The sequence below is a fragment of the Poecilia reticulata genome, chromosome 9 (assembly GCF_904066995.2).
Source record: "Poecilia reticulata chromosome 9, P_reticulata-male-v2, whole genome shotgun sequence".
NCBI lineage: Eukaryota > Metazoa > Chordata > Actinopteri > Cyprinodontiformes > Poeciliidae > Poecilia > Poecilia reticulata.
This window is the reverse complement of record NC_088838.1, coordinates 16,892,953-16,907,045: the sequence shown is the minus strand read 5'-3', so window position 1 is coordinate 16,907,045 and position 14,093 is coordinate 16,892,953. Positions and strand designations below refer to the sequence as shown.

The following is a 14,093-nucleotide window of genomic DNA, read 5'->3' as shown; positions in this document are numbered from 1 at the left end:
CTGCTGTCTCACCTACAGGAAGGCAGAAAGCATAATTTCAGAAAAGTCATGCAGCAGCAGAGCAGTCCAACTCCTGAAGCCGAGGCCGCTAAGTGTCCCTGATAGGTTGCATGTGTGTGCCCTCCTCTGTCCCACTTTCTCTTTCCCCTTGGAAAAGGTGAGTGGCTGCACAATAACTGAACGTGTCCTTCGGGAAAGTACAACAGTGGGTGACGTTGGCTTCAAAAGGCCTTTTTATTTTTAACAAAGAAGTTTGAAATAGTGAAACAGATCAGTAAGTTGATGTGTTTCTACAAATGTGTGAGTCCTGGGTTAGAGTGAAGCCAGGTCTGGTTTTATTTATGAGGAAAATGTACAGGAAAACATTACAGCAGACGGCGTGCTGAGGCCGTCTAGCGGTGAAATGATGTTAAACCAACAAAACTTTTTTTTTCTTTTTTTCGATTTTAAAAACATCCAGACTTTTCAGAAAAGGAAATTATTTTACAAAATAATAAAAATAAAGAGTTTCAGTAACACATGACGCTGACGAGAGGCCACTTCTGTTTAAAAAGGTTATTTACAAAAAAAACAAAGAACCTCAACAAAAAACTTCACAGTATGAAACAGTTTGAAAGGTGCAACTATCTGCTTGGAAGTATAAACTTACAGTCGTACTATGAGAAGAGAAGCCCTGAACTACATACACAAAACGCAAACGATGTTTGATTTGACAACATGCATGCCCACCAGATCATGTAACATGTACAAAAACATAAAACAGTTTTAAAACGGTACAAAACTCAAACATGGATGAGTCATTACAAAATTACCACAGCATTCCCATTGTCTCTTAAAAAAATAATAATAATCTGGAAACTGAGGCCACCCTCACGCCAGACTGAGACTCTCCAACGTCCAAGATTATTTGACCACAGCTGTAACAGCTTCACTAAATTTAATCACATTGGTTTTACATGGAAGGTTTCCGCACCTCCACCATTACTTTGGTGATAATGTGTCGGGAGGGAACTACAGTCATAATCTTGTCTTCCTCTTCCTCATCCTTCCTCACTGCTGGACAGGAGTTGTCTTTAGGAGCAAGGGAGACACATTTTGAATATAAACTTCATCCCCATGAACTCGGGTCAAAACGGTATGTGAAATTTGGAGGTGTGCGCCTCCAAATTTCACATATCGATCTGTTTGTGCAAATAGAGTGAGAACAGGGAGGGTGTTTAGTGTTTTGTTTTTCAGAGTGTGCATTGTGCATTTCAGCAGTTTGGAGCCATTCTGTTTTTTTTTTGTTTGTTTGTTTTGTTTTGTTTTGTTTTTGCAGCCGAGTCATCACTATTTGGCTGCTGTGACAACCTCGTCTTTCCGAACTCAACTGGAAGGACATCTGGGTCACGTTTCATGGATAAACCACTGCTGCCTCATGCAGCACCAAAACCCAGATAGTCAGTCACAATGACAATGACCCATAACTATCTCACCACAGAAGTTTGGAGCATATTTAAAACAGTGGGCGACGTGTTGATTTTATGTCACATTGCAGTCGCAGTCTGGTGTGAAGGAGAGGTTTATAACTTCTGCCATAAGATACACTGACACATTTAATTTAGTTTACTTCTAAGAAGTCAGTTCTGATCGAGATGTTTTAGAAAAAAACGCACATTTATAATCAGGTCACTAACAGTATTCTCCAGCAGTGGTCGGTCGTTTTGAATCATTACAAACTGAGATCATATAAAACCAATAAATGTCCAGTGTTTTTTTTTTTTGTAAACCTTACAGTGAGCGAGGCGAGTGTCAGAGCAAGCGGTCCTTTGTGAACTCGGGTATTTCTGGCACCATGAAGACCTGCAGGCTGCCTGGCTGATCCAGGGCCAGAGCAGGGCGGCAGGGCCGGCCACCGTGGTGCGGGAAGGAACCCAACAACTGGCCGCTGCGGGCGTTGTAGAAAGACAGGCATCCCAGCTGGTGATCCAGGAGGGTTCCCACTCGCTCAGGACTCTCTGTGACAAACACGGAGGACTGAACGTCGCTGTGCAGTAACTGATACCTACAGCTGGACAGAAAGAGGAACATAAAGGCTTTAGACTCAAATCATGACAAGAAGTTCCTTTGTAATGAATAGCGGTTTTCCTCTGCGCACCCTGATGGTCCAGGACTGCACTGCAGGCACCACGAGGAGCTGTTTTCCCCGAGTGAGCTCTTCAGATTATCTGCACTGCACGTTACCCCAAGCCTGTAAGCTGGACTTTCTGACACCAGTGTCTCCCAGTAGTAGATTCCTCGTGAAGGCAGAAACTCGCCCAGGATGGACGGACACCTGGAAACAAACAAACCGTGGCTACACGAGAATCTCCCTATACAGGCTGCGTAAAGCAACTGTTTCTGGGTGAAGCTTACTCCTGGTTTGTGGCGCGGTGAGCATCATGGGAGTACTGCAGCGTGGTGCGATCATCTGACAGCTTCAGAGACGGGTGAGCGGAGGATTCTAGCAGCTGGAATCTGGTCCCTAAAAAAACACAAGACAGATATGAGCGAAATACGTGGAAATTAAACAGCCACCAATAAACGCAGAGATTTGAAGGCTTTTGCACCTTTAGTGGAAACGAGCGCGGCCTCACTCTGCTCGCTGGCGCCAGCCTCGTTCACAGCTTTGATGTAAAACAGGTAGTTCTCGTTCGGCTGCAGGACGACCGTCTGCTCACACCCTTCGATTCCCGCAATCGATCTGAAAACATGCACCCACACGCAGCACATGCATTGGTTTGACATGTATGTTCTATATAATAAAATGTAACAGAAGACATTTGCACTGTGCCTTGCAAACATATTCACACCTCCTAAAGTTTTCTACTTTTTGTTGGGCTACCACCACAAAGGTTTACTTTGTTTAATTGAAATTTAGTGTGATCGACCATGACAAAAAAGAGAAATGCTAAAACACTGTTTATTAATAGAAAAACTAAATATGTTTTTACTTTTTTTTTTTTTTGCAAAAAAATCTGAAAAGTGTGTCTTGAACGTGTGTTTAGTAACCTTCTACTCTGATACCCATAAATAGTTTGATCTCAGTATCAATCCATCAGGGCGATTGGTTGTGCATTCCACAAATCCGATGTTTATGTTCAAGAAAGAACAAAAGAACAGAAACTTTCATTTAATCCGATGGTTGATTTCAAAAATATTGATTCAGGATTCACTGAATCGATTTTTTTCCCCCCATATTTCTATTTGTAAAACCAATTAAAAACTTTACAAATCATTTTCTTTCTACTTCGTGTTGATCCATGAGATAAATTCCCACATACATAGAAGTTTGTGGCTGTAATCTGACAAAATGTTCGAGGAACATCAATATTTTGGTTCTATACCCAATGATGGGCACCAGAAATGAACCGTTTACGATGTGTGTCATTCCCACCAGGAGACCCCCACCTGAGTCCCTCTCCCTCCAGTTCGTACTGTCGGCAGTACTCCAAAGTGTAACTCAGTCCTGGAGACGGATTAGTTGAGCTCCACCTCAGCGTGGCGGAGTCCCACATGACGCTGCCGCGCTCGGTGTCGATCGCTGGCACGGACGGAGCTGTCAGAAACAACAACATCAAGACTTGAAATTCCATTTCAAAAAATTCAAGAAGCTCTTTCCGGTGAAAAAAAAGCATTAAAGAGCAGTTAAGAGCAGTTTTATCAGCCCAAATGAAAATAAAAGTAGACTTCAAGATGTGTGCTAACCTGTCGTGAAGATGAGTCTGTCACTAGGCAGAGAGCAGCCTGTGTAGTTGACAGCCATCACCCACACCTTGTACTTCCTGTCAGGCTCCAAGTCCTCCAGAATGCAGTAGCTCTCCTTCACCGTCACGCGGTATTCCTCTGACACAGCTGGACGCAGTAAAATCCACCAATGGAAGTTTAGTTAAAATTAAATTAAAAGAAAAAAAATATATACTTTGCCACTAACTCCCCCGTTCTCACCTCCTTGTGGCTCCTCCACGCAGTAGACCTGAAAGCAGTCTATGATGTCTCCTGGACTGACTTTCCAGTAAACGGTGACGCTGCTGCCGGAGGCTGAGCCGCGCTCCTGGGGCTGCAGAGTGGGCCTCTGGGGCACTGTGGGAATTACATCATCAGTGACTGGAACAAATGCTTCACAGACAGAGACAGAAGATACATGTGCAGAGAGAGCCAGAGAGTTAAAGCAGGGGCTACCTGGAATCCCTTTGCGCTGTGCGAGGTTTGAGCTTGAGGAGTTGGTCTTGGTGTAATCCTCGAACACCAGCAGTCCCTTAGGACCCAGCTCCAGAGTCAAGGCAGAGTCCAGAGCAGCTTGGAGTCTGTCCATACAAAATGCTTGGAGTCAGCTTGAGTTAGTTTGTGTTTAGTTTCTGAAAGCCAGACTTTTGGTAGTGTGTTAAAGTGATTTTATTAGGGGCTCTCTGGGTCTTTTATTGTTTATCAAGAAAGAAAATCTGCAAAGATTTAACACAGTAGTGTTAAATCTACTGCTCTTTGGTAGTAGTAGCACCAAAGAGCTACTACAACTAGTAGCTCTTTGGTGCTAAAATGTTATTACACATGTTATCTTTCATTGATTCAACAAAACAGGAGGGAAATAAATGCCCTCCAAATGAAATACTGTAAAAAAGTGCCTAAATATTTAATTTAAAAGGTATATAAGTGTCTGAATGGTGCAAATGTCAGAGGAAATTAAATCAGTACATGATGTGTCTTGTGGAGCTGAACAAGTTGAGCAAGCCTAGAAAGTTTGGAGGCTTGCAGTTCTCTGTACAGCTTCTTCTTTTTTTTCCTTTTTTGCAAAAATAATCTTACAATTAAATCAAAAAGCTAAAATGCAAAGAAAATCAATAATCTCTATATACTTGGAGGTACAGCAAAAAGGATTAATCAAGACTTTTGCACAATGTGGTTCATACCACAAGTATGAGGATCACAGCTTTGCATGTGCAGAGCAAGAAACGGTATAAATACCTTGCGTGAATGTCTTCTGGTGACTGTTGGGAGAAAAGATTAACAATCTGTGTTACAACGTTTGAATAATTTGCCAAGCCGATAAATCCAGTCGAGCGAGTGTCCAGGACTTACTCTGGCGTCCGTCTCCACCTCCCTGGCCGTGGTCTCCAGAGTGGTTTTGGCCGAGTCTATGCCCTCCTGGTAGGAGACGATCTTGTCATAGAGCTGCTCCAGCTTGGCTTTCTTCTCCTCCTCCATGCTGATGGACATGGTGTTGTACTGCTCCATCACCAGAGCCATCATCTCCTCGTTCTGAGCCCGCATGGCTGCCTCGCTCTCCGTGAACTGGTCCTGGACAACAGGAGAGTCGAGACAGAGAGAGAGAGAGACAACGTTTGGATTCCACCGGCTCGCATGGCGACCAGCTGCTAAAACGCCGTACCTCTACAGAGTTGTAGGCCAGCTCCAGCTCGGACACCAGGTCCTCGATGTTCTCTGATCTGGCTTGAAGCTCTGAGATCCAGCTACCCAGAGTCTCCTGTTAGACAAGATCAAACATATTCTGTACCTAAGGGAGCAATGAGGTAGGTGCAGAGTCATAGTGAACGTCACATAAAAGAACAATCAAGGTTATATGCACAATATATGCCATATTAGTCTTCCAACCCCATCGTCTTTCACATTTTATTATAATATATGTTTGTGGGGTTTTTTTATTGGAATTTAATGTGAAGAATCAAAGCAAAGTAGTGCAAAAACTACCAAGACAAGGTAAAAACTCACAAAGCAGTAAAATCCCCATAGTGACTCTGGGGGAGCTGCAGAGATTCACAGTTTAAGTAAGATTATCTGTTTTTTAAGACAAGTATTACTAATACACTCTGCAAATCTGATCATTATGGAAGAGGGGCGAGAAAGAAATCCGGACAAGTCAAACTTCAACTTTGCCACAAATCATGTTGAAAAACATAGCAACCCTACAAGAATATGTTTTGGTCAGATGAGACCAAATTTGAATATGTTTGGCCCAATTAAAAAAAACCTTGTGGTGCCAGTAACGCTGCATGTCACCTTCAACACCTTCAAGCCGGTGATAGGACGATGAAAGGTGCAAACGCAGGCTGACATGAAACAAAACCTGACAGAGGCTTTAGACTGAGGGATGAGGTTCGACTCCCACCAGGAAAGCGACACAAAATTACAGCCTGAGCTAAAATAGAATGGTGAACATTACAGCATCGTCAGACGGCTGAACGACGAGCTCAAGTATGATGTTCACAGATGCTATGCCTCCTGAGCTTTATTGTGAAGATGAATCAGCAAAAACATTCTGTCTTCATGCTAGTAAATCTGGTAGAGATGTACCACGAAAGACAAAAAAAGGGCCTCTGAATACAAATGCACATCTTTATGCACCACGTCGTGTTGGTTGTCGCATGAAATCCCAATGGTAAAGGGTATAGAAACTGTTGAACGGCGCTACCTCCTGGGACTGAACCCATTCCAAGTCATCTGTAGCTTTAAGTTGACATTTAATGAGGTCAAGCTCCGGACACCTACCGCCTCACCAGCAGGAGTCCACAGGAGCGTCTTCACAGGCTACACTGAATGAGTGAGCCTGCTTTCTCTGCCTGTGTCAAGAGGCGAGGGAGGGGAGGGTCCATTCTCTGGCCTCAGAAAACTGGCCCGGATTCAGATTTGCTGAGTTGTTTTGGTTAACTTGTCGGGATCGGTTTTCTGCTATGTGGAGGGTCTGAATGGGCTGCACTTCTTTTCCGCTGCATTGCAGCTTTGATCTTTTTCCTCGGTTGCCGTCAAGCTGTCAGAGTTTCACATAAATACAGCGTCACATAAACACTCAGCCCGGTTCAAACATCATCTGGAAATTATGCGTTTGCATCAGCTTCCTTTTCTTTCATTAACTCTGGATTACACGATGAAATACAGCAAGGATGCAATTGGGAACCTACTCATTGCAGGGTCACGTTTTGTGCAGCTGTTTTGCAGAGTCGACGCTTTCGCGGATTCTCAGTTACACGCAAAATCCTTTTCTCTGATCGTTAGAAGGTGTAGTCATAAATGCAAAAAGAAAATTTTTGTGACGCCTTGCTGATCATGAGACAGAAAACAGAGTGTGTGAACAGATTGCATGTCAGCCTCTGCTTCCTAATGTCACACTGAGTCTTTTCATCCATCAAAGTGGAGCTTTGCATCATAACAAGTCAATGTGCTGGCTGCAGTCTGAAAGCTTCCTGAGAGTCACACAGGGTCAGTAGATGACTTATATCTGGGTAACTTAAGCCTAGTGAATTATGTGATGACCCAAATGTAGCCCTGCTAATATGCACATTACTGACACATGTTGTAATAAAGTAAAGGAAATGTGTGATAACAAACTGCTATTTGCAAAAAGGCTGCTTATATTCTGTTCCATTCGTTGTAGCATTGCACAACAAATGCATGAAAAGTTTGTACAATAGAAGAAAATTTTTTTTTTAATTTCCAATGCAAAATCATCTAGATTGTACATAAAACTCAACCGCTCTCTGCGTGTGCCTGTTGAGTTTCCAGTCTACAATATAAATACCTTGAACTGATTGGATAGCAGCTGTTCAAACAGACCAATCAGAAGAGAGCTTGTTTTACTGAACTCAGTCTCCAGATGGGTTTAAGGTGCCCTGTTGACAATTTTAACTTTACATTGAGAGAAGCTAGAAAGAGCTAATATGCTCACCACTTAAAGTACCTAAGCAGTGGAGTTGCATTTACATCCACACTCACAAATGCACACGTTCATAGATTGATACACAGACTGGCAGGCAATCTGGGTGCTGAGTGCCTTGCCCTGAGGCATTTTCTCATGTTGCAGAGGAGGAAACTGGAATCAAACCTACAATTTATTGGTTGCAAGAGGACTATTCCCTCAATGGGCCACATTCATTTTTAAATAAAGAGCAAATTGTGCAGAGCTGACACTGAAGGGAAAAAAAGTTTTTTTTGTGGGATTCTGTAAAAAAAAAAAATTGGAAGATTAAACACCATAACCAGAACCTCCACCAGAAACAAGTGACCTTTTATCACTCTTTTCAAATAATCAAAGGTTGTAAAATGAAATTTTAATCCCCCCAAACTTGTCATTCGTTTTGCATTAATCTAATTTGCTAGTTTTAGCTACAGTTTTACATGTTTTAAACTAAGTCAATTGGAGTTTAACATATAGCAAATCCTGGGAAAGTTTCATGTTGAGTACTGATGGATGTGGACAAACATTAACAAAAAAAATAACTGAAGAGATCTTCAGTGTTCTGGTTATTGTAAAAGAGTCACATACCTGCACGTACACCACATTAAAAACATACATAATAACCTTTTTGTATTACAGTACGACAATAAATTACAGTACGACAATAAATTACAGTACATTTCCTTATTTCCGAAATACTTTGTTTTTAATTTACAATTAAAAATGTTCAGGAACTTTGAGTGTAAACCCAAATAATTCTTTTGGATATAAATATGATCAACTAACAGTTGAGTCAATGGAGAAACTATAATTCAAAGTTATTAATCCAAATCCTAATTTTGGCAAAATACTCTGACTGATAAGTGAGATATGAGTTGTTAGGTTTTTACTTTGAGTTTACAAAGATGCAAAAATAACCAGATATGTGGGCAAAAATAATTCAGATTGTAGAATCTCTATTCACAATCCAACAAACTCTCCTCTGATTGACAAGTTTGATTCATGTAGCCTAGTTCCATCCATCCTTCCATTTTCTAAAACCCTTGTCCCTCAGTGGGTTGGGAGGGTTGCTGGTGCCTAACTCCAGCTAACGTTTCGGGCGAGAGGCGGGGTCACCCTGGACAGGTCACCAGTCTGTCACAGGGCAACACAGAGACACACAGGACAAACAACCATGCACACACACACTCATACCTAGGGACAATTTGGAGAGGCCAATTAACCTGACAGTCATGTTTTTGGACTGTGGGAGGAAACCGGAGTACCTGGAGAAAACCCCCGCATGCACAGGGAGAACATGCAAGCTCCATGCAGAAAGACCGGGGCCGGGAATCGAACCCAGAACATTCTTGCCGCAAGGCAACAGTACTACTAACTGCGCCACTGTGCAGCCCCCTGTAGCATAGTTATTATTTTTTATTACATTGCATGGATTGATGTTAATGAAGGACATCAATCTGAAGTAATTTGGACACTTCCTGTCTTTTGTCTTCCTGCTGTCAAAAAGTAGAAAAATGTAAATCTAATCCGAAATAACTTCATATCCATGGTTTAACTGCTTTCACTGACCTTGACATCCTCATAGGCCTTTTCCACTGAGCAGACCTGGTGGTCGAGATGCTCTGCAGATCTGCACTGGTCCTCTAGCAGCAGACATCCACAGGTGTGACAGAACCAGTCCATCCCCTGCAGCTCAGCAGCCAGGCGGGCCTGACTCTCCTCCTCTGCATCAATAATTTCATAATCTGCCTCATTGAGCTCGTCCTTCTCTACCTCCGTCTCCATCTTCTCCTCAGGTCTCTGATGGGACTCATCATCTTCTTCTTCTCTCTGGTTCGCAGATTCAATAGCTTTTGCATCTTCCTCTCCGATCACTTCATATCCAAAGTCATCCACCGCTTCTTCCTTACTTTCAACAACAACTGTGTCACTTTCCTCCTTAATTTGTTCTGCATCTTCACTGTGCAGATCAAGACACAGCTCTGCTTCCTCTTTAGGAAGGTTTATTTTTGGTTTGTCCTCCACCTCCCGTAGGTCTGTTTTTTGTTCTGATTCTTCTGCATGTACATCATCTCCACGAAGCTCGGATAAATCCTCCTGAGGAGTGAAGCTTCTCAGCAGGGAGTAGGTGAGTTTGTCCTCTTGAGTCTCCAGGTCCTCAGTGCTGGCTTCTTCTTCAGGTGCAGGTGCTAAAGGCTTCAAGTCCAACTCATTACTGGAAAGTTCTTCTTCTATTTCTGTGACTATTGGCTCTTCCTCAACTTGAGGCTCCGGTGTCTGAACTTCAGATGAGATGTCAGGTTCAGGAGTAGAGACCGTCTCTTTAATAATGTCCTCTGACCACTTATCAATCTGTATGTCCATCTCTACAGCCTGTCCTTTGGGAACAAGGAGGATTAACTCATCACCTATGTTCACTACGTCCTGCACACAGGTCTTTGAGTCCTCTCCAGACAGTCTAGTTGTGGATTCTGCTGTTTGTCGCAGGTTGTCTGATTCACAGTCAGTTGTGTTGTCTTGCTGCGTCTGGTGATGTTTGATGGTTTCTTTGGGTTTTGCAGGTTGGGTTATTTCCCCTGAAGTCTCAGTTTCAACTCCTGACTCCAGATCAGCAGCTGCAGGCTTGCTCTGCTCAGAAGATTCTTCTGTCAGGGGCTTGAGATGATTTTCTGCCTCAGGAGCAAGCGGTATCGCCTCCATGACCTCCTGTACATCAGTCTTAACTTGGTTGTGGATCTCTTCGTCATTCCTTGCTTTCTCCATCACCTCCTCCACTGTTTGCACTGTGCAGTCGCAGTCAGTGATGACTTCTAGAAGGGCCGAATCTGCAGACACTGCTTCTTTGTCCTCATGCACAGTTACTTCAGAGGATGGCTTTGACTCTGTGAGGAGTTCAGTTGAGGTGAGTGTTGCATCTCCAGTTTCTTTCACTTCAGCTGCTACTTCAGGTGGATTTTTCTCATCAGCAGTCCCCGTCGTTGACTCAACAGGGGCTCCTTCTTCACACGGGCTCCTTTCCCTGGTTTCTGTCAGTACAGTGGGTTCAGTGCTGGTTGGAGGATCCTCTCTGCTATCAGGTAGAGTCGACGCCGTCATGTCTGGTGTCACCTCAAGCAGCTCAGACACGTTTTCAGCCTCTCTTTGTTGCTCACATGGCGGTTCTGTTTCAGTAAAACTTTGCTGAGTGACCGTCTCATCTCTGCCCTGTGAGGTTTCATCCACTTTTGTTTCCATCTGAGGAGTTACGATTGATTTTTCTGTGCTTGGCTCCACTGCCTGTTCCTCTTGTTTACTCTCCTTCTGATCCACTGATTTAGTCTCCTGGCGTGGCTCTTCTGGAATTTCCCCTAAACCTTCATCATGGAGTATCACTGATGATTGTTTTCCTTCTGTTTCCGTTTGATGTTCCTCTTTCTCTTTCAGTATTTTACTCCCCTCCTGTGTTTTCACTTCATCGCTTTTTAGAATTTCTGCCTCTTCTTCATCTTTTGCTGCTCTGATTAAGGATCCTGTCATTTCAAACTTACTCTGTGGCCATATCATCCTCCCCCCAGCCTTATCCTCTAATGACTCTGACTGAACGTCCACCGCTGGTGTTTCATCTTTCAGCCTGAACTTCTCCAGGTACCCATCCGCCTCATCTGAATCTGACAGCCGCCTCTTGTAGGATTTCTCAGACGCCACACTCTCCGCCTCCGAGTACTCCTCGTCACTCCTTCTCTTCTCCCCCACAGCATCCTCGTAGAGGTCCGAGTACATGAAAGACATGGCAGTGGGCTCCTCCAGGAGAATGGGGTCAATGATCTTGGGGGGCCCCGGGGAGAGAAAAATAGGAGTGAGGGTGGTCTCTTCACTTTCAAACAGCACCAAACCACCATCCACCATTGATCGCTGGCTCTCACGTCTTGATCTCATCTTTTCTATGCCTTCCTGCTTCTCCTTCAGTGCCTCTATGGGAGGTCCTTCTCCATAGAAGACCTCATCCAGGTGTTCCCCAACTATGTCAGCATCTGTGACAAACACAAAAGAGTCTTCGGACACAGAGGCACCGTCCTCGGTTGCCTCCTTTAAGGTTTCCTGCTGCTCTGTTTGGGCTTTTCCAGGCGACTTCTCTTCCTCTCGCTGTAGCTGTGGAGCTTCCTCTCCAGGTATCGCCACATCCAAAAGGGTGAACTTTTCGATGTAGTCGATGTCGGCAGTGCTCTCTGTCTCTGACGTTGAGGATCCAAGCAGTTTGTCCGGCGATGGCCGTGAAGTTTCTTTTGAGGCCTATGGAGAGATTAAGACGACTCAAACACAGAAATACTTCCTCAAGTTTAGATCCGCAGCATGGATAAAGCGAAGATAAAAATATCTCAGCTACTTACCTCAGCATGATCCAGTGTCTGCTCTGCTTCCAGCTGGTCCCCGAGATGTGCCCAGTCATGCTGGTTTCTGGACCTGATCTTCGGAGTCTGGTCTAGATAAGACAAATTGTCCTGCAGGTCCGTAGTCTCCTCCTCGTCCACAGTAGGAAGTTTGGCCGGCACTCTGATGTTGAGAATCTCATATCCTTCAGATATCAAACTGAACAGCTGCTGATCTTTGGATTTTATCTCTTCGAAGTCTTCCTCTGTTGGTGTTTTCTCCTCTTTGATGTTAGGGAGTGAAACCTCCGCCATCTCTGGTCTCTCTACTCCCAAAGCCGAAGCTGACCTTGAACTACCAGGTCGGCTTAGTCGGTCTCCCAACCTGCTGCTTCTTGCCCCGGATCTTGTCCTCCTGCGGACCACTTTGTCCTCATCGAAGACAATGGTGATCTTCCCCGCACCTCCAGAACCTTCCATGCTGTAAGCCTCAGACGTGGAGCTCGCCTCAGATGCCCAGGGTGTAGAGCAACGGCTGGAGGCCGTCTCCCAAACGATACCGCTGTCCTCGCTCTGAACTGTCACCATGGAAAAGGACGGGTCCACCATGAGGCACTGGAGTTTGGGCTTCACGGACTGGTCCTGGATGACTTCTCGCAGACTTGAAAAAGAGAGAAATGGACGGAGTCAAAGGCAGGAGAGCAGGCTGTTTGTGCCATTCAAGTGCAAGAGGAGATCTTTCTGGCTCTGCTCTTGGAAATCCGAGCAGAGAACAAACTAATGAATCAAATCAAAACACATTTGAGCAACCCTGACCTGGATTCATGTCTTGCAGCTTGACAAATATGAGGTGAAAACTAGGTAGCGCATAATTTTGCTTCTTAAGAGGATTACTCAAGCATTGTAGAGCTGCTGTGTTGGGTCAACTGTCTAGAGCCAGGCTGCCAAAGTGAGCGATACTACATAAACCCTGCACCCCGAGCTGTCCCCTGGGCTATGAATACACCTCGCCCCTTGCTGGGTTACGGTAAGGTGACGTCCACAAAACGTCATTCATGTAATGTTCGAGAAGAGATGCCTGGCTTTCTCAGATACACCCAACATGCCAGTGTCTTCCACTATTTATGACAAGGCAAAGTCAATTCAAAGCATGATAAATGGAAGGTGAAACAGCGACTCATCCCAATGTGAGTTCTCAAGCATTAAGAGATCCTGACTTTGGGCATTTGGGTATTATTGCTCCTTCTTTGGAAAAGTCAGTAATGTGTAACAAATTGAAAACACCAATGTCTCATCTGCAAAGATAGGAGAAACCTCTCATCACAAAAACTAAGTGACCCATTAGTGAGATTTTACAGCAAGTAAAACCTCAAAAGTACCTGTTCTGGAGTTCTTCCACTTCGTCTTCATCATCCTGGCTGAGAGCTTCATCCTGAAACTCCTGCAGCTCAGTCATTTCAGAGTCCAGACTTTCAGATTCCTCCATTTTGGTAATTTTCTTTGGATCTCTTGCTTTAAGCCCTCCGAGGTTTGGTTTTTTTGTGCGTTTTAGACTACAGTTACTCCGAATTGGGAGGTGGTCTGTCTGTTTGTGTCATTCAAAGTTGTGAGCTTCGTCTCTGACTCAGAGAGGGACAGAAATAGCATGTGGTATGAAAACGGGGGAGTGTAGACAAGAGAGGGCCAAAGGAGACATAAAGAAAGGTTGTAATTAATTAGTAAATTAAGAAAAGCACACCTACAGGTGGCCTGAAGGAGAGTCCCAGGTTTTCAGATGGTAGAACAAGTATTTTATGACGCTGCACCCTTGTGAGGTCCAGTGGCTCATGGCCAACAGAGGTAATGCAGCTTTAAATTCAAAACCCCCCATTTGCCAAGTTATAAATAGCCCTTGTGCTGAAACTGTACCTCTGGTCCCCTTGCTGCTGGTGAGATGGGGTACTTCTCAAAAGCAGACATGTGTTTTGTAACATATCTGCCACCTAGCATAGCTGGCACTATGCTGGAGCCATAAAATTAGGCTTAATAAGCCGTCAAACCAC

At 44.2% G+C, this 14,093-nt stretch overlaps 1 protein-coding gene across 2 annotated transcripts; it reads right to left on the bottom strand.

Moving 5' to 3' along the window:
• Positions 1 to 312: 312 nt before the first annotated feature.
• On the bottom strand, positions 313 to 13,830 carry cmya5 (cardiomyopathy associated 5). Of its 2 annotated transcripts, none has more exons than XM_008418824.3 (14): positions 13,431 to 13,830; positions 12,073 to 12,712; positions 9,275 to 11,974; positions 5,405 to 5,500; positions 5,095 to 5,313; positions 4,981 to 5,003; positions 4,201 to 4,325; positions 3,967 to 4,101; positions 3,727 to 3,873; positions 3,430 to 3,577; positions 2,589 to 2,722; positions 2,395 to 2,503; positions 2,138 to 2,314; positions 313 to 2,050 (listed from the first exon to the last, which is right to left on the bottom strand). In XM_008418824.3, exons 1-14 carry the CDS (start codon positions 13,535 to 13,537, stop codon positions 1,792 to 1,794), a joined length of 5,019 nt encoding a protein of 1,672 aa, XP_008417046.2. In that variant the 5' UTR covers positions 13,538 to 13,830; the 3' UTR covers positions 313 to 1,791. The 2 variants fall into 2 exon arrangements, with proteins under 2 accessions (XP_008417046.2, XP_008417047.2); XM_008418825.3 differs by lacking the exon at positions 13,431 to 13,830 and adding an exon at positions 12,868 to 13,051.
• Positions 13,831 to 14,093: the final 263 nt, after the last annotated feature.

Excerpts from the sequence above, each read along its gene's own strand:
- cmya5 (XM_008418824.3), bottom strand. The coding sequence starts at position 13,537 with ATGGAGGAATCTGAAAGTCTGGACTCTGAAATGACTGAGCTGCAGGAG. Across the intron at positions 12,713-13,430 it reads GTGGAAGAACTCCAGAACAG|TCTGCGAGAAGTCATCCAGG; the intron begins GTACTTTTGAGG and ends CTCTTTTTCAAG. Across the intron at positions 2,051-2,137 it reads TGCAGTCCTGGACCATCAGG|CTGTAGGTATCAGTTACTGC; the intron begins GTGCGCAGAGGA and ends CTTTCTGTCCAG.